The following is a 19,502-nucleotide window of genomic DNA, read 5'->3' as shown; positions in this document are numbered from 1 at the left end:
CTCACAAGACTGCAGTCAAGGTGTCAGCTAGGTGTGAAGTCATTTGAGGCTTGACTGGGGCTGGAGGATCCACTTCGAAACTCTCTTATGTGGCTGATGGCCAGAAGCTTCGGTTCCTTGCCATCCATGTGGGTTTCTCTATAGACTACCTGGGTATCCTCATGACATGGCAGCTGGCTTCCCCAGAGCACCTGATGGGAGAGAGAGAGATAGGGAGAAAGAAGGAGAGAGGAAGGAGAGGCAGAGAGAGTTTATGCAACAGAGCACATACAACTGAAGCCTCAGTAGTTTTAGAAACTAACCTTGGAAGTGACATATCATCATTCTGGTTTCTGCTGGTCACAGACCAACCCTGGCGCAATGAGGAGGGTACTACCCAAGGGCGGGAAGGCCAGGAGGCAGGATCACTGAGGGCTCTTGGAGCTGGGCTAGCACAGAGCTGGTTTGTAAGACCTGTTCTGTAGCAGAGTCTTGACTGTGTCCTGCCTCCTGTGCTTCCTGCCTGAGTCTGATTCTTCAGCCTTCCCATCAATTCTACGAGTTGCCTGACATCCTTCCAATGCTCTCTTCTATTTCAGTTCGCCAACTCTGTCTTCTTTTGCTTGCAATGGCAACCCTGACTAAAACGGGTGCTACAGGAGAGGACAGCGGTGGGAAAGGTGAGTTGGTAGTGGAGGAACTCACTTTAGATAAGGTAATCAGGGAAAGCCCCTCTGAGGAAGTACCATTTACCCAGAGGGCTGAATGGTGAGATAGCCAGCAGATGTAGTGTGGAAGGACAGGCATTTCAGGCAGAGGGAGCAGCAGGGACAAAGGCTCTGAGGCGGGAGCTGAGAGGCCTGGATGGCTGCAGTGTAGCAGGCAAGTGGGCAAGTGGGCAACTGGGGGGAGAGCTCAGCGGAAGCCAGATCACGCAGGATCTCGAGGTCATGGTAAAGAACTTGGATCCCTTCCGCCAACCGAATCCATCTCTTATTCCAGACATCAGAGTCTGAGAAGGCTGAGGATCAGACCTGAGGTCCCCTTGTCTGGGTATCAGGATCAGCTAAGGCAGTGAGTGCCTTTAACCAGATCATGATAAAGAACTTCTTTGTCGACTCACCCGTCTGTTTTGCTAGCTTGTGGGTTTCCTTAATTTCTGGTTGGGTTCTTTCCTGAGTTCCTTAGTTACCTTTGATAGATTCCAACCCAACTCTGCTGAGCTGAGGGGAAAGATTTTTGTCCACTGTTGGGCCTGGGAATCCCAGCTAGAGAGTCCAGTCATCTGGGGAAGATGGGCAGTTACCCTGGATGGTGTGGGAACGAGCAGGTAGATTCCAATGGATCCCTTCAGTCTCACATTCATTCAACAGCTGTTCAGCATCCAGCATATGCCTGGGCCCCCTGTGGGCCTCTGGCTACAAAGATCCTCTTTTCCAGGAATCAAGTTAGGTATGAGGGATGGCCCAGTCCAAACATTATTGAGTGACAGTTCCCTGTTACTTAGGAGCTGGTAAAAACCACTGGCCCTATGTACCCTGCGTTCCAAATGGGAGCCAGATACTTCCCCTCCGAGGTATACTAAAGGGGTAGAACTTGTCCTATAGCCCCTAGCCCAAACCTTGCTTTCCTTTTCCTTGCCCATATAATAATCCTGGGGAGGGAGGGCTTCTCTGGTTTTATTGAGGAATATAGTGTCTATGGCAGAAGACAATCCCCACCTCCACACCTTTAATTGGAAGTCCCTCCTGGATATTGAGGGGTGACTTCAAGAAGGGGATGCTGGGATGCTCTTTCCCAGTCGGGGTCTACTTGGTGGTGGACTTGCTATGCTTATCCGAGCAGGGAGGGAGAAAGATGGAGAGGGGAGGAAATGTAGTAGCTGGCCAGGATGTATGAGTTTCTCTGGGTCAAGTGGATGCTGCAGTCATTAGCCAGACTTGCCGGTACCCCACTCAAGCAGGCTGACTGCTGAACAAGAGGGTCCCACCGGTGGCAGGCGCCCTGGTGGTGGGGTACGGTAGGAGAGCTCAAGTCTGAGCTGGATGCTCCTTGTCAGAGAAACTTGCAGTGGAGAAGCCCTTACCTAAGAGACTTACTTATGCGCTCCATGAGACACCATGTATGGACCCTTGCTTCCCTGGGTTAGCCAGGAAAGCAGGGTCAAGCAACAGGGAGAGGGCGATATTGCAGAGGGCTGTTCCTGCTCCCTCCTCCCAATTTCAATAAAGGGAGGGTGCTAGGGCGTGTCTCCCAACCAGGCCATGCCCCCGCTTCCACTTTTTATCCAAACAGGTGGGGTCCCGGCAGAAGTCAATCCTTGGATCAGTAAGGGAGATGATAAAATGAGATTTAAATTGAGTTTGAGAATAAAGCTTTCAAGGGTGGAGGTTTAACAACAGAAAGGGATCCAAAAGTAATGCAATCTGCCTAAGATGTCATTAAAGGATGGAAAACGGAGATTCAACACAGCAGGGCTGAAAGCAGAGATGGGGGGAAAAAAGCTTTATTATTATATCCCACCAGGTTGAGTTGCCTCAATGCACTGGTACTGTGAGTGAACAGAATAACTGAGACATGGCTTGGTAGGACTGGAGTCTGGCTTAGGCGAGCAGCTCCAGGGTGCTGAGAGGGCCCGGGGAGGCAGGTGTGCACATCCCAGGTTGGCTGATGGAGAGGGCTTTCCAGAGAAGGGGCACCTGAGTTGAGCCTTGAAGGATGAGAAAGAGTTGATTCAATGAAAGGACAGTGGCAAAGGGCTTTCCAGGGAGAGATGACAACACAGTCTGGAGAGTAAGTTGAAGGCAGAGAGGACAGTTAGAGAGGCAGGCCAGGAACTCCATGGCCTTGAGGCCCTGCGGGCTTAAGGAGTGAGGGCTCTGGGGAGTTGATTCAAACCTGGGAGCAGCACAATTGGGTTTGCATCTTAGAACCGTCTAGTAGCCGGATTCTGGCAGTGCTGTGGACTTGAGCTCCAGGCATGCTTCTCATCCATTCACCTGGCCCTGGGACCCCCACCTCCCTGCAAAGGCCATTTCCTCTGTGATTCCAAATTCCTGGGTCCCCACTCTTTGGAACGTCCTTTGCCCTACTCCCATCACTGAACCCTTCATAGTTCCACCCTTTGATGGGACTCTGAAATATTGCCACCCTCCCCATAAGTCATCATCTCTCTTTCCTTCTCCAGCGCAAGGAGAGTCGATGCCTTCTCTGGGCCCATGCCCGCCAGCCCATGTCTCCTTGGGATATGCATATACTAAAATATCTTCCCTTTATCTCATCTGGTCTTCACCCCATGGGGCCACCCGAAGGCTACTATTTATTCTTTCACATAGTAATTTAAGCTGCTTTAATTGCTGCTATGATATGTTTTATATAACATAATTAATGTTTTAATTCTGTGTACTTGCTTCCCAAGGCAGTTTTGTGAAGGGCCCAATTTTAGAATCAAGCAAATAAAGAATAAGTAATGGCTGAAGTTATTATAGTAACTCCCTCCCTAGCCCCCTTAGGAATTAAAACTGTGCTTGTTTTTTCAGTGTGGGTTAAAAAGGGAAAAGATATTTTAATGTTCTCTCTATCCCAGGCATGCTTGTGTGGCTTTCATGACGTCCTCTGGTCTTAGTTTTCAAGTGTTCTGGGACTACCGGTGTCTGACCATCAACTTGAGGTCTGTGTTGGGACTACCAGCTTTGTATCTCCTTCCCGATGGAGGCTGTGCTTAGAATAAGAAAAACCTACTCATTTATTCATTCAGCAAATGCGTATTGGTGCCCAGGCCTGGCATAGATTCAGTCCTGCCCTCAATGAGCTCACCATCAAATAGGGCCAGGCAGATGGGAGTGATAGTCCACCATGCTCATGATGTGGGAACATGGGGGCAGGGGCGAAGGTGGGGTGGAGTATCTACCTTTGTCCCAGGGAGTTAAGAGGAGGCTTAACTGAAGAGGAGGAGAAATTTAAACTCATTCGAGGAAGGAGAAGGAAGGAAGAAAACAGCAAGACACAGAATAAACAACTGTGTGTTTGGAAAGTGGGGGGACGGCAAGTATGGCTGAAGCCAGCGTGCATGGAGGACCTGGCAGGGTGTGAGTGGAGGAGGAGAGGGTGGGTCTGAGTGGAGACTCAGCTGTGACAGGAGAAGGAATTTGGAGCATCCTGAGGGCCTAGGGGAGCGCAGAGTTTTTAAGCAGGGAAGTGCCCTGATCAGACCAGATCCTACAAAAGAGAACTGCAACAAAGTGAACAATGAGGGGGAGAAAGAGAGAGAGAGAAAGGGTGGTGGTGGTGGTGGTGGGGGAAGCTGCCTGGAACATAGCAGAGATTCAACAAATACTTATTGAATGAGTGAGGCTGTTGCAACAGCCCAGGTGAAAGATGCTGAGCCTCCGAATTAGGGTAGTGGCAGGGGGGATAGAAAAGAGGCGATGGACTCCGGAGGTAGAATCTGCAGGTCTGCAAATGTGCCCTTTGCAGCGGAAGCCAGGAGAATGGGGTTAGCAGCCCTCTCCTCTCCCATCCTCCCTGATCTGTGCAGTTTGGCCTTTTGGCCCAGTCCAGAAATTCAGAGCTTGTGGGGGGCATCACCCCAACCACTGTCTAGTTCAAACTCCTCAGGTTTCATTGAAGAAAACTAAGGCTCAAGGAAACTCAGCCCATCAGAAGCAGAGCCTAGGCCAGAACCCAGGTGCTTCCTGCTGCAGAGCAGAGTGTTAACACTGGTTCAAGAACAGCTAGGAGGCTTTGAACTGGGGAAATAATAGGTACAAGGGTGTGTGTGTTTTTGCAGAACTAGGGGGTCTCCAGTGTCCTAAGATTCCCAGGGGGTCCTACGATCCCACGAAAGGCTGATCTACTCTAAGTGCCTGTCTTCAGGCGGCGGATGGGAACTGGGATGGAACACAATCTGGTGGGGGCTGCATGGATGGATGGATGGATGGATGGCTGGATGGATGGCTGGATGGACGGGGAGGCTGGGACGCTGCGCCCACGGGAGGGAATTTCCTTTGAAAGAGAGCGAAACTGTAAGGTGAGAAACTCTTTTCCATGAAAGGCCTCCCCAGCCCTCCTCCCACCACTCAGCTGTGACCTTCCCGTTTTCTGGGAACTTCCTCAGGCCTCTCCATCGCGGTGTGGGACGCTTTCGGTTCTGCCGGGATTGCCGGAGGCGGCGGGGAAGAACGCGGGGCGCGGGGGGAGTCTTCCCAACACCCATAGGGATCTCTCTTCACTCCCTTCGCGTCCTCCCCACCCCCAGGAAGCGGGCTTCCTCCTAGGCCAATTCAGTTCGGCCTTTGTAGTGCCGGGGGGGGGGAGGAGTCTCAAGAAGGGCTCTCCTTGGAACCACGCCTCCCGATTCCCCCACCCCTCCCCGCCCAAGGCGCGTCCCTAAACTCCTTGGGGAATTAGACTACCCGGGACTGTCCTGGGGGAAACCCCAGAGAGGTGACTCGCCCGGAGCCCCGCCCCCGTCAGCGAGGCTGGTCGCGATTTGTCCCCTAAGACCCGCCCCTTTCCTGGGAGGGTCCATGGGCTGGGACAGTGGAAGTGGAAAAGGTCGGGTCCTGGCGCTTTCTTCTCCCGCCGCCTGGTTCTCACCTCGCCATGGTTCGTCTGCCTCTGCAGTGTCTCCTCTGGGGCTGCTTTCTGACCGCCGTAAGTTGAGTTTCTGTTCCGACCGGAGGCGGGAATTTGAAATTAGAGAGTAGGGAATGGGAAAAGAAACAATACTTCGGGGAGGGGACCTTCCAAGCTGATTTTGGGGGGACAGGAGGGTGGGTGGAAGCTGGGTAGGGTACCCCGGGTCCGGGCTGAATGAGGTGGGCTGCCTCTCTCTCCTCCCAGGTTGGGGTCCCAGGTAGCCCACAGAGGGCGCATAGTGGGGTCGCTGCAGGAAAAGTGCCTAGCCAGCGCAGATGGGGTTGGGATTTTGGGAACCTGAAGGCTTGATCTGGTCAAAAGACTGGAGTCTGGGTCTGCCTCAGAGGCTGGCCACAAAGAGATGGTGAGGGGTTTCAGAAGCGGGAAGGGAGGGCAGCCAAGTGAAGGGGCGGATCTGGCTAGTTTCCCTTCTCTTTCCCATTGTGGACAGACGCCAGCCTCTGTGAGTGGTTCATCTCCTTGCCAGCTGGGGCTGCCTTCTTCCAGGGCATCTTGTGGGAACAAGGGATGAGTGTAGAGGCCCAGGTGCTTCTTTGAGAAGGCAAGGAGCTTTGAACACTCCCACCACCGGCCGCAAATCCTGGGTGATCCAAGTTAGGAGGAATACCCAAGGCTGTGTCTCTGCCTCCTGAATTTAAGACGACATAGAGGACTCTCAGGGGAGCTGAACAGTTCATGGGACCATGAAAGGGCTAGGAGACCAGCCGGGGTTTCTCTAGGCACGAGAGGGGCTCAGATATGCCCAACCAAGCACATCTCCGGGATTTTCAGAGTTCCACACTTGACTCGCTTTTAGTTTAAGTGTATTTTTGTAGTTCCTCATTCTGGAGGCTGGGAATCCCCCAAGTACCGGACACTCTCATCCCAACCCCCCTGGTCTCCCCCTAACTTTCAAGGGCTGTAGTTTCTGGCATGAAGGCAGGGCAGGAGTGACCCATGAAGTAGGGGGTCAGCAGCAAGGGAAGAGATTTCATGGGAAAGCTGCTTTGGTCCCAGAGCTTTCATTTTCACTCTAAGTAATGGCTCTTAGGGAGAAAGGAGGCAGGAAGAGGGCTCTTGGAGGAGGAGTGGAGGAAAAGCCAGGGGAGGTAGGGTGAAGGGTGGTCGTGGTTTCTCAAGAACAATCTCCCAATTTTAGCTCCAGGTGGAGACTAGGCTGTGACAACAATAACTGGGGCTATTTGTCGAGAGCTTCCTGTGGGTCAGGAAGCTTTACACACACTCTAGGTCTGATTTCTTTCAACTGCCACATTATACAGGTGAGCAAACTGAGGCTCAGAGAGAGAAAATGTCTTGCCCCAATCCTCATGGCTAGGTGGAACCTGCATATAAATCTCCATCTGCCTGATTCCTGAGCCTGCCTCTCAGATGGTGAGAGTCTCCAAGCCTTGGTCCTAAGCTCCTTCGTGTCAGAAGGATCGAAGCTGTGAAGTGGGAACTGGGGATTGACAGATTTACAGAGGAGGAACTGTATTTCTTGTGTGTTTGAAAATGGCGTAAAGGACTTTCATTGCTCTGGGAGTGTGGTGGGAAAGTCCATAGGCTTGCGGGGAGAACATTCATGGGATAGTGTGTTGCGATGTGATGGTGGGAGCAGTAGCCTTTGCTATTTCCTTCCCCATTTGGGGTCAGATACACTTTTGTAAGTAATTTGCCCACCCAGGCTGAATGAGAGCCACCAATTAGGCAGGATCCTGGAAGCCAGCCAGTTAGCCAGCTTGCTAGGCATCCAAGCAGATACTCATATATGTATGATAATTAAAGCTGCCATTCAATGAGCACCTACTATGTTCCAGATACCATGCCAGGCCATGTACATCTATTCTTTCTCATCTTCACAACCTAATCTGTGGGGCAGGTATTATCACTCCCATTTTAGAGATGTAGAAACTGAGGCTAAGAGAGGCAAAATAGCTAGTTAAGTGTTACAAAGTCAAGATTGGAGCCTTAAGCTATTTGACCCTTAAAGCTGTGTTCTTTTCACAGGCTGTTCCCAAAGTGTGGGATGATTTAGGCAGCACAAGGACATAGAATTAACAACATAGGTTCACTTTACAGTTCTGTTTAAAATCCTTTTCATTTTTTCAAGAAGGAAGTCGCTGGAGCTAGAATATAGTTAATACCTGTCAAATGCCTGCTAATCCTCCTTTTTAAACAAAAATCAAGAGCAGGCCTGAGGTAGAGGGCTGTCAGCAAGCAAAGCGATCAGCTGGGGTTTAATAAATAACATCGTTTTGTTTCTGTTGAGTTTATTTTTAGGGTTGCCTTTTATTTATGAGAAGTGATACTGGTTTTTCTCTCATGGCAATGATGTGAGGTTTACATTGAAAATAAATGTATTTAAATGAACAAGAAGTAATGAATAGCTTGGGTGGTACCTGGATGTAGTGAAAATAGTGCAGATGAGACTCAAGTTGTTGGAGAGAGGGAGTATTGAAACCTGAGTTCTCATTTGGATTCTATCACTGTGTGACCTTGGGCAAGTGACCCACCCTTTCTGGTCCTCAGTCTCACCATGTGTAAAGTAAAAGAGTTGGATTTTATTCTTCCGGCTTCTCCATCCTTGCATTTCATGAGAGAGGGGTTGGATGATCAGATGATGAGACTTGGAGAGGGGAAGAGGGTGGGGAGCAAAAGAATAGAAGGAAGAGGCCAGGTGCTAAATATAGCCCCTGTCCAGACTAGGACCAGCTGGAGTCAGCCAGCTTCAGGACTCCAGGGGAGACGCTGGAGTCCTCATGTGCTCTTGGGTTTTTGGGTAGAGAAAAGACTCAGGAGTCAAGCCAGAAGGAAGATCTGTTCAGTTCAGTGACTATTGTGAGTTTCCAGCGCAATTACTTTGTAAAATACCAGATTGATTCTCTGGGTGCCTTTGTCATCATACTAGTTGGCAGTTTAGTTAAAAACAAACACAACAAGTAATATGCAGGCGCTGTTTCTCTGCTTTGGACTTCTACTTCAGTTCTAACCTCTGTCCTGGCTGATTTGCACCTGTCTGCCAAGGCTATATCGGAGATTTCAAGATCCCTTCAAATTGCCCAAATTTGTTTTTAGGTCCACGCAGAACCACCCACTTCATGCAGAGAAAACCAATACCAAACAAACAGCCGGTGCTGTAATTTGTGCCCACCAGGTGAGATGCTAACCCTTTAGCCCCATAGTGGGACCCCTCTTGGTTTGCTGGCAGATACAGACCCCCTGTGTCAATTATAAACTTGTGTCTTGACCCCTGGCATTTTCCATCCCTGCCCCAGGATGTTCTGGGGTCCCTCTCTGCCTACCCAGAACTTAGGGTTCCTATCTCTTCTATGTCCCTTACCAGACTATGAAAGTTGGAAGAGTCTGAGACTGTCATCGTTGACTCTCCCTCCCTAAAGCCCAGCCTCATCAGTTTTCAGTTCAGTGTCTGACTCACTGAGTGAGCCAGAGCTACCTCATTTCCTGATGTTTTCCAGGACAGAAACTGATGAATGACTGCACAGAGGTCACCGAAACAGAATGCCTTCCCTGCAGTAAAGGCGAATTCCTAGCCACCCGCAACAGTGAGAAATACTGTCACCAGCACAGATACTGCAACCCCAGTGCGTGGGCTGCTGGGGAAGGGGCACTTGGGAGCTGGGCCGATATTCCAGCTCATTGCTGACAGCACAGCCGTTCTGTTTGTTTGTTTGTTTGTTTGTTTTTCATAGCGAGGGTCTGTTCTGATCGGTTAGAGTCTGGGTTGTCTTGGTTGTTACTTAATTTGATTGCCACCCCTACTTGGAAGAGGGTCTAAGAGAAAAAGAACAGGAAGTATGAGGATCGGGGCCCCCCAAGCATGGCCAGTAAGGGGTTCCCATCCTTCTTGCCCATCCCTGCCCAGACCTAGGGCTCCAGATCCAGACGGAGGGCACCTCAATAACAGACACCATTTGCACATGTGACGAAGGCCATCACTGTACCAGTCACACCTGCGAAAGTTGCACCCCGCACAGCTTGTGTCTCCCTGGCTTCGGGGTCAAGCAGATGGGTAAGTGGTCTGTCTGGGAATCAGCTCTAGAGGCAGGAGAGAGGAGGTGAAGGCCAAAGGAGCGGGGCTGGGCAGTGGGCACTCAGCCCTGGTGGGGAGGGACCAACCTACGCGGATATCTCCACCAGAGCAGGTGGGAAATAGAAACTTTGCCTCCTGCCTCCTGCCATGGGGATCTGCCTTGAGAGGGCAGTGGGAGAAGTCTTCCTGGGGCCTGCCTGCAGCAGGATGCTGGGGGGAGAAGGGCTTAAGGCAGGGTGCTCTTCCAGGCCTGCCTGCCAGCCAGTTCCCTTGAGAGCCAGACAGGTGGTCCACCGTGATGATTAACTCCTCCTCTACCCTCTCAGCTACAGGGGTTTCTGATACCATCTGTGAACGCTGCCCGGTCGGCTTCTTCTCCAGTGTGTCATCTGCTTTTGAAAAGTGTCACCCTTGGACAAGGTATAAGGACTCATCCCTTGTGTTTCCTGCCCCGAGAGGGGCATGGGACCTGCTTCCATTCTCTCCGGCTACCTGCCCTTCAGCCCCTGCTCCCCATGTCCACACACACTCGTGCACCTGTAGAACTTCTAGAGTGACCTCGTGGCCAACTAGACAGACACTTTTCAGCATTTCTTGCCTTCTCTCTCTTGGTGGTAATAGATACCGCTGATCTCTGATCTTTGGTGAAGCCCTCCCTTCTTGGGGGCACCGTGACGCCTCTCTTCCATTCCTTGTACCCCTCCTCTGCTCCTCCTTAACTGGTTTTCTAGGCCTCTATTCTAGGCTCTACTCTCCCATCACCTTGCCCGCCTCCCCTGGATCATCTATCTCATCCGCACACTTGGCTTCGGCTACCATTGCCCTTGGACATTTCCCAATCAACATCTCCTGTTGAAATTTGTCTCCTGGGTCCCAGACTGTCATATCTAACTGCCGAGGGTATACCTCTGTGCAGACAACCCACAGGCACCTGCCTGCTCCCCATACCCGCTGTGAAAGGCACAAGCATGCCTCTGGGCACCCGTTCCAAAGTTCCCCTTACCCCCATCCCCAAATCAGTCACCAGGTCCTGTCCATCTGACCTTCCAGATGTTTTGGGACTCCTCCTCCTTTTCACTTATCCCCACCGTCACCACGTTAGCTTGGGCTTCATCACCAGCTGCCCTGCCTCTACTCTCTCCCCTTCAGCTAGTTCTCCATCCCTTTGGCGGAGGAAACTTTCCACCATTCATTTTGGATCACGGCACTCCCTGTTTAAAATGCTTCATGGCTCTCTGTGCCTTTAGGATAAAACCCTGACTCCTGTGCATGGCCTCCGACCTTCTAGCTCCACTTCCTGACCTCTTCCCACATCGTGCTGCTTGCAGTCCTGTCAACACACTGTTCGTTCTCTTGCATCAACCTCTTCTGCCTGGAATACCTTAAACACACGCCTGATTAACCTTTTACATTTAATTTGAAAAAACGAGTAAGACAGGCGTGAGGACAGAAGGCACAAAAGGGCCTCTAGTGATACACTTCCCTTTCACCCTCAACCATCCAGCAGCCACTGGACCATGTGTGTCCTTCTAGAGAGTCTATGCACAAACAAATACATGCACACACATGCAGACATATTTTTCACACAAATAGTAGCATCCCATATATACTTTGTTATTTGTTTACTGTCTGCCTTTCTCCAGTAGATGGTAAACTCCGTAACTATAGAGACTTGACTTTTTTATTCCACAGATGCATCCCTTATGCCTAGAACAGTGCCTGATGCATAGTAGGTGCTCAATAAATCTTTACTGATAAATGTTCAATGAGAAAGGGAGGCTCCTTTATGTCATAGAACCAGAGCACTGGGTTCCAAACTCACTCAGCTTAGAAGGGGTGGAAGTGTGACCCTCATCTGAGCCTCGGTGCCCTCATTCAGAAAATAGGAATGACCTTCATTTTACAAGGTTTGAGGAAAAGACATGTAACGTGCTTCGAAAACTCTTAAGCACTCTTCTTGTGTATGTGCTTTCTTGGAAGCTTCTTTCTCTTTTTCCAGCTTTAGATGTTTTTTTCCTTTGCAATGTCCTTCTCTGTCCATTCCTTTCCATTCCTCCTGGGACCACTTTGGCCCAGTCTTCATCATCTCATGTTTGGATTCTGTCAATGGCCTCCTGGCTGGCATTTTTCTGTCATTTCTCCTCCTGGGAGCTCTCTGGCCAACTAAGTCCTCTCACAACTTAAGTCATCTGGTTGGATGCTGACATGACCCACTAGCTGAATCCAGCTGAAACCTTCATGGCTGATTCTCAGTGATCTGGTTCTAAAGACCCAATTTTCCAGAGTTTCCTTATACCATCTGGCTCGTCACCCACCTAATCTCCCATATCATGTTGTCCTGCTTGAAGAGAAAATACTGATGCTTTAAATTTTACATCCCTCAAGGGCCCACTCAGCTCTGACTTCCCCAGGGAAGTCTTTCTGGACGACCCTCCAACCAGAGATTCTCAGCTGAGCAGTTTTCTCCCTCAGGGAACATTTGACAATATCTGGAGACATTTTGGTTGTCACAGCTGGGGAGGAGAAGCCTACTGGGGTCTAGTGGGTAGAGGCCAGGGAAGCTGCTGAACATCCTACAATGTACAGGACAGGTCCCACCACGGAAGAAGGATTATGTGGCCCCAAATGTCAGTAGTGCCGAGCTTGAGAAGCCCCCATCATCCCTCCATTCCAGCCATTGTGGATTCTGTCTCCTCTTCTCTGAACAATCCCCTGTTCACATGAGCCTGTATCACAAAGCTTGGCCCTCATCAGAGACTCTCCTTACTCCTCCAAGATATACCATCATCTTTCCTCTGCACTCACGAGCTCTGTGAGAACAGAGTCTGTGTCATCCCCATAGTAACCAGCCCAGGAGGGTGCACATAATATGTGCTCAGTGAACCTGGACTTGTTGGTTGTTGGCTGTCTCCCTCTGGGGTTGGAAATCGCATGGTTGGGGAAACTTAATGTCTCTTTCTTTGTGTGTGTGTGTGTGTGTGTGTGTGTGTGTGTGTGTACACGTGTCTGTACACAGCTGCGAGAGCAAAGGCCTGGTGGAACAACATGCAGGGACTAACAAGACAGATGTTGTCTGTGGTGAGTCCTGGAGAACGGGCCCCGGCAGCAGGCTAGGAAGGTGGGGAGCTGAGGGGAAGACTGGGGCACCTGGAAGCACCAGTGGGGAAAGAGGGAGGGGAGGTAAAGCAAGAGGAGGAGCAGTCTGGAATTGTGGCAACCAGCTCTGCCACTTACCTGTGGAGCCTGGGCAAGTTAGTCCCCGCCCCGAGCCTCAGTTTCTTCATCTGTGAAATGGGATACTACCACCTCCCTTAATAGGGTGGTGTAAGTACCTGGCATGGGTTCTGACACTTTGGAGGTGCTCCCTCAGTGCTATTCTGCTACCCTGCATGTTGAGGACCAGCATGGTGTGACTCTGTTTCCTCTCAGGGCCGTAGTTTTTTTTTTTTTTAGGCCGCACCACGCGGCTTGCAGGATCTTAATTCCCCGACCAGGGATCAAACCCAGGCCACATCAGTGAAAGCCCAGAATCCTAACCTCTAGGCCACCAGGGAACTCCCTCAGGGCCTCAGTTTTGATTTTAGAATGAGGAGGTTGGCATACAGCACAGGTCACAGACTCACATAATTACGGGGATTAGGCAGGATCATGTTAATGAGTGAAAAGATCAGGGGTAAGAAAAATACACTCTCTTCTTTTCCTTAAAATTCACTTGCCTCTTGGCAGGGCTGGGACTAGAGTGAGGTGAGAGGGGCACTTGCCTTGGGCACAGTATTTAAGGGCGTGCCAAAAAAATGCCGTAATCAAGATAACCATTTGATGCAATATTAAAAAAATCAAAATTCATGCAAAAAATCCATAACGAACAGAATAGCAACATTTTAAATAAAGACAGGATCCAACCCTGTATTTGTACAACCTTGTCTCACTTGCCTCACCCTAATCCCATCCCTGGTTCCAATAAAACTTTACTTAAAAAAACAGGCAGCTGGCCTGTGGGCCAGACTTTGCTGATATGATTTTTTAAAACATGACATTAAAATATGACTTATCTTGATTACTGAGTTTTTTAAGAAAATATTTATTTATTTATTTGGCTGCACTGGATCCTGTGTTACGGCACACGGGATCTTTAGTTGCGGCATCCGGGACCTTTAGTTACGGCATGCGGGGTGTTTTAGTTGCAGCATGTAGGTTGGCGTGCAGGCTCTTAGTTGTGGCATGTGGGATCTTAGTTCCCTGACCAGGGATGGAACGCAGGCCCCCTGCATTGGGAGTGTAGAGTCTTAACCGCTGGACCACCAGGGAAGTCCCAGTTATTGAGTTTTTTTGGTGTTCCCTTAAATTTTGTCCTGAGGCAGTGCTTCACTTGCCTTACCCTAGTCCTTACCCTGTCTCTTGGTCTTTTTTTCATTTTCCCATTTAGAACAGAGACTTAGGCACAAGAAATACTTTCCCTTCTCCTCCATTCTTCTATAACAAAGGCAATGTTACAGACATAAATGATGCTGGGCCTTGGTATTGGGCAAAGAGTAGGGAGGGGTGGGAATGTAGTGAGCCGGTAGAGACAGCTATCACCACTCAGTTCCGGCCAGTGGGCGCCATGTGGGCTGCTGGCCCACTAGGGCTGGATCTTCCCAATTTGCAAGAGAAATCAGATATCCAGATTTTAAATACACAATCTCCCATTTAAAAATGTCGGCAAATATTTTAAAAAAGAAAAAAAAATGTGCCAGTCACACTAAAGACATCTGCTGGCCACATTTTACCGGAGCCACCTGTTTGAAACTTCTGATATGGATGAGTTTAGACATTGAAGTCCAGCAAGGTGCAGCAGCTTCGGGAAGGGCGGTGGGGAGCCATCCCTGAAGTCTTGATCTCTCCAGGTTTCCAGAATCGGATGCGAGCCCTGGTGGTGATTCCCATCATGATGGTGATCCTGTTCACTGTCCTGTTGGTATCTGCCTGTATCAGTGAGTCCCCAGGTGGGGAGGTGATGGGGGAAGAGGCAGCAGAAGGTACAATTGACGGGTCACCTGTTTCCTGATCCGGCCTCAGTGACTCCCCATCCTATATGTTTTTCTCTCTCTCTAGGAAAGATGGCCAAGAAGCAGGAGACTAAGGTAGGTCACCCTGGGGAACCGGCTGAGTTTTGTCAGACTGGAAAGAAAGACTGATTCATTGTTGCCTATATGGCAGAAACATTGATTCAAGGTCTGTTCCCTCGCCCCCTCCCCTGTGCTCCAGGGCTCTTCCCCTTCTCTCCCTCAGCACCCGCCTTTTTCATCCCCTGAGCTCACCTTCCCACAGAGCTGCCCTAGCACCGCTGGCAAAGTCTGACATTTGCTCTTCTTTCCTGGCGTTGGATATGTGGGGGAACCGCATCTTTGGGGCCTTGGTGTGGGATCCATGGGTGGGTGATGGAGGGACATTTCCTTAACCCCACTGGCTCCTACTGCGGAAGCTTCCTGACACCCTTGGTGTGGCCAGCAGGGGGCAGGACGCACCCATGGAATGAGCACTGACCCTCCGTTTGGGAAAGGGGAAGGGGTGAAGAGTGGAATCGCTTCCAAGGAAGGGCTGAGATGCTAGGGGTAACCCCAAGCCTTGTCTCCCCAGGCTCTGCACCCTAAGGCTGAAAGGCAGGATCCTGTGGAGACGATTGATCCAGAGGATTTTCTCGGCCCCCACTCCACCCCTCCAGTGCAGGAGACCTTACACTGGTGTCAGCCGGTCGCCCAGGAGGATGGCAAAGAAAGCCGCATCTCCGTGCAGGAGCGAGAGTGAAGCTGTGTGTGCCCAGGAGTGTGGTGGCACCGGAATGTGGGCACGTGGCTGGAGAGCCTGGGGCTGCTGCTGGTGAGGGCGACAGCCCCCCTCTGCCTGCACCCCTGCAGTCCAGAAACAGTTCACCTCGGGGAACCTTTCACCCCAGCCGTGGAGCCCATTCAGTCTCCCAACTTGATATCAAAGATGGTAACAAAACTTTGGGGAGGCCGTACAAGGGTATCCACCAAACCTTCCAACCCAGCGGTTCGGTGCCAACAGGTGTAACGCAGTGGCTTCTGGGAGCCCAGGAGGCATATGCATAGATACACATCGCAGCACTGTTTGTGACAGTGAGCAACTGGAAGCTGCTTAACTGTCCATCAACAGGGGACTGGCTAAATAAAACTGTAATATATTTATGCAACAGGATCTTGAAAACACTGTCATGGGGGAAAAACAAAAGCAGGTTGTAGAATGGTGGGCATGGAAACATTTTTTTTAAAGCAAGTAACCCAAAACAATATATCTTCTACAGATATGTGTATAAACATAGTATATGTTATATATGTCGGTATGGCAGGGGGGTTCTGGAAGGACACACAGAACATGCACAGCTCAAAGAATTGTAATGTCTTGGTTGGGGAAGAAGGGTCCGGGGGAGGGTTGGTTAAAGAAAGATTTGACTCTCCCATAATGCTTCATTTTTTTTCCCCAAAAGGAGAGTGAATTCACAGACTGCTTATGTAATTAAAAAGTCATCAAACGTGTAAAAAGAAAAAAGGGAGCGGACACGCTGGGTGACATGAGCTGCTTCACATGCTGTCAGGCTCACAGAATGAGGGCACTTTCGAAGGATAAATAAGGACGTCCCCCAGGCTGCCGCCCTTCTAAGGTGGTTTCCACATGCACTCACGTTTGGCATCATGTTTGCAAAGGGCTTTCCCCATTTGATTCACATTCACAACAGTAGCCTTCGGGGCAGGCAGGGCCAGCATCCCTCCTTTCCTCCCTCCCTCTTTAACAGAGGTGGAAATGGAGGCCCAGAGAGGTGAAGTAATTTATCTATGGTCACACAGCCGTTCAGAGTGGTGCCCCTCAGAGCTCCCCTCTCCTAGTCCTATGCTGCTTCTCCCAGCCCCACCTGCTCTCTGGAGCCTGCATCTGTAGCCCCTTCCCAGGGAGCTCCTGGGCCTTCTATCTCCTTTTGACCTCCCAACTGCTACAGGAGCTGCTGCTTCTCGGTCAGATGGTGTCCCCTTCCCCCTAAGCAGTATCTTAGGATAAAAATAAACCGTCCTGTTCTCTTTTCCTGCTGTGCCAACTGAGGGGGAGCCTAGCCAGGAGGAGCAGCAGATGGAGAGGGAACAGAGGGGAGGGCAGGGGAGGGGAGAGGGGAAGGTTGTAGGGCAAGAAGGGGAAGGAAGAGGATTGCAAAGCCCCAGCACAGAGGTTCCTGGTGAGGGTGAGGCCAGCCTGGTTTACCCCAGGGATCTCACCCCAACCCCGCCTTCGTGAGAAGCTGCTTTGGATTTCCCAACATGTCCTGCCGCCTGCAGGGTGAGCGTGGAGAGGGCTTGCCCCAGTGGAGGCGGTGAGGGCAGCTGAGAGCCAAGGGAGGGGCACCTGGCTTGGCAGGCTTCCCAGAAGAGAACCATTGGGAGGCACCAGGGGGAGACGTCTGCTTTAGAAAGCAGTGCAAAGTGGTGGTGGTGTGGAGTGGGGGGAGGGGAGCTCTGCGACCTCACCTTTATCCCCTGCCTAGAGTCTAAAATGCTAGTGTTACGTACTGTACATGACCGTATGGTGGAAGGAGACAAAAGACCCATCTCTGCCACCTATTATCTGTGTGGCTTTGGGTAGGTCACTTTCACCTTTTAGCGTCTCAGTTTGCTCATCTGGCGAATGGACACAATCTAACGGACAGACGCTGTGGGTGCTTCCTTCGTTCTCTCCTAGGCCCTTCGTTCTCAATCCTGAGCATGTATCAGAACAACCTATAAGACTTGTTAAAAGACAGATTGCTGGGCCCCACCTCCAGGGTTTCTGATTCAGTAGGTCTGGGATGGAGTCCAAGACTATGCATTTCTACAAGTTTCCCAGGTGATGATGCTGGTCCAGGATCACACTTTGAGAACGACCACCCTTGGCATTCACATTTCTTGATAAGCAGTCGCTTTCCGATTGCAAGCACTTGGGATTGCTTACCTCGGGGCTTTCCTTGGTTTTATGTTATTTATTTGGTTGCATTGGGTCTTACTTGCGGCAGGCGGGCTCCTCAGTTGCGGCTTGCTGGCTCCTTAGTCGTGGCGTGTGAACTCCCAGTTGCGGCATGCACGTGGGATCCAGTTCCCGGACCAGGGATCGAACCCGGCCCCCCTGCATTGGGAGCGCGGAGTCCTAACCACTGTGCCACGAGGGAAGTCCCTCCTTGGTTTTAAAAAAATGCTTGGTGCAGGTGTAGGGCAGGTAAGATGTACCTGGGAGAGCTAACGCCCCCAAAACTCTCAACCAAATAGGAGTGAAAGTTGGAGGATACATGACCTGGCTTCCTTGCCCTTGGGAGGGACAAATCTGAGGTGTGTTCTATACTGTCTCCTAGGTTCCCCAGAGGGCTCGAGCCACAGATGCCCTCCATGGCTGTCTTCCCTTCCCTGTGTCATTCTCCACCACCCCACTGGTACTTCCTGGGTTCAACTCCCCAGTAAACTGCCTGCATTCTTTCCTTGTTGCAGAGTCTGCTTTTGGAGAAGTCCCCCCCCAAGAGTCAGCAGAGGTCAAGCATGAGAAGGTATAATTTTGTATATCTTGGCATCCCCAGCAAAGAGAAGGGGTTGTTATTCCTGGCACCTGTAGCAAGTTCTGGGTTCTAAATGGAGCTCAGCCAGGAACCTTCTGTGTGACCTTGGGAAAGCTGCTCTCTGGTTCTGAGCTTTTTTTCCCCCAGATGTGATGAAGGGTTGGGATTCTACAAGTTCTAAGGATCTTGCCAATTCTAAAAATAAGGCGATCAGCCCACTGTAGTGTCTGCTCTGGCCTGTGGATGAATGGGTGGGTGTGAGGCTCACAATAGCCAGAAGGTGGCGCCAAAGTAATGCCCGAAGACTCTGGCGTCTGGCTTTTGCCAACTCTCATTTTCTCCCTCCACCGTCCATCCGCCTGAGCCTCCTGCGATCTCTACTAACTTCATCCGTTCCCCAGGTCTCCCTCTCCACTGCTTCCTTCTTCTTAACAAGCATCAGCTGCATTCCTACTGCGGCCTCTCGCCGAGCTAGGGTTGTGCATGACAGCACTAAGAATGCACATGGACAGAGGGCTCGCTGCGCTAGGCACAGTCCTAAGAACTTCACATGCACTGTCTAAGTCCGTAGGACAGCCCTGCATAAGGCACAGTCTCTTCTAACGCCCATTTTACAGATGGGGCTCAGAAGCTAAATGACTTGCTAAGGTCGGAAGAATCAGAGCTGGGATTTGGACCTAACTAGGTTGATCCAAAAACCTTTGCTTCTTACCCACTCAGCGAGTAAATCCGCGAAAGCCCACGGCAGGAGCAGCTCACCTCTAGGACAGCAGTTGTAAACTCAGCGGAGCGCACAGGAGCTGGAAAGTGAGGGAGGCCGGGTCAGGAGGAGTCAGGATGGCACAGACTCTGGCAAAGCGGCGAGGCTCTGCCCGTTCTGGTGGGGCAGCATCTATGGATTGCTTCTAATGGTTGCCCTCCAGGGATGAGAGTTATGTATTGCTGGGGATCCAGATTTCTATGTGAAATCTCCCAATGTTTAAATGCTACCAATCCCAAAAATAAAAGAAAAAGAAAAGAAAAAACAACTCTGTGAGAACCCAAGAAAGCATGTCACAGAGGGTTGGAATTAAAAGAGACTGGGAATTTCATTGTGTCCGACACTTTTGTTTTCTATATGGGGAAACTGAGGCCCTGGGAGGGTCCAGAGCCAAGTTAGGCAACATGTCCTAGGCAGGTTGTCTCTTTTCTCTGCACCCCATCTGGGAGGCTGCAGAGAGGTCCTCAGGCTCCACCCTGTGACCCTGGTTAACTGGCTCTATTCAG

At 50.7% G+C, this 19,502-nt stretch overlaps 1 protein-coding gene across 1 annotated transcript; it reads left to right on the top strand.

Annotated features, from left to right (window-relative positions):
• Positions 1–5,505: 5,505 nt before the first annotated feature.
• Positions 5,506–15,605, top strand: CD40 (CD40 molecule). Its single transcript, XM_060122693.1, has 9 exons — positions 5,506–5,634; positions 8,695–8,773; positions 9,096–9,221; positions 9,503–9,649; positions 9,997–10,090; positions 12,687–12,748; positions 14,557–14,643; positions 14,765–14,793; positions 15,290–15,605. Exons 1-9 carry the CDS (start codon positions 5,584–5,586, stop codon positions 15,455–15,457), a joined length of 843 nt encoding a protein of 280 aa, XP_059978676.1. The 5' UTR covers positions 5,506–5,583; the 3' UTR covers positions 15,458–15,605.
• The last annotated feature ends 3,897 nt before the right edge of the window (positions 15,606–19,502 follow it).

The sequence above is a fragment of the Lagenorhynchus albirostris genome, chromosome 15, assembly GCF_949774975.1.
Source record: "Lagenorhynchus albirostris chromosome 15, mLagAlb1.1, whole genome shotgun sequence".
Lineage (NCBI taxonomy): Eukaryota > Metazoa > Chordata > Mammalia > Artiodactyla > Delphinidae > Lagenorhynchus > Lagenorhynchus albirostris.
This window is presented reverse-complemented; position numbering and strand designations above follow the sequence as displayed.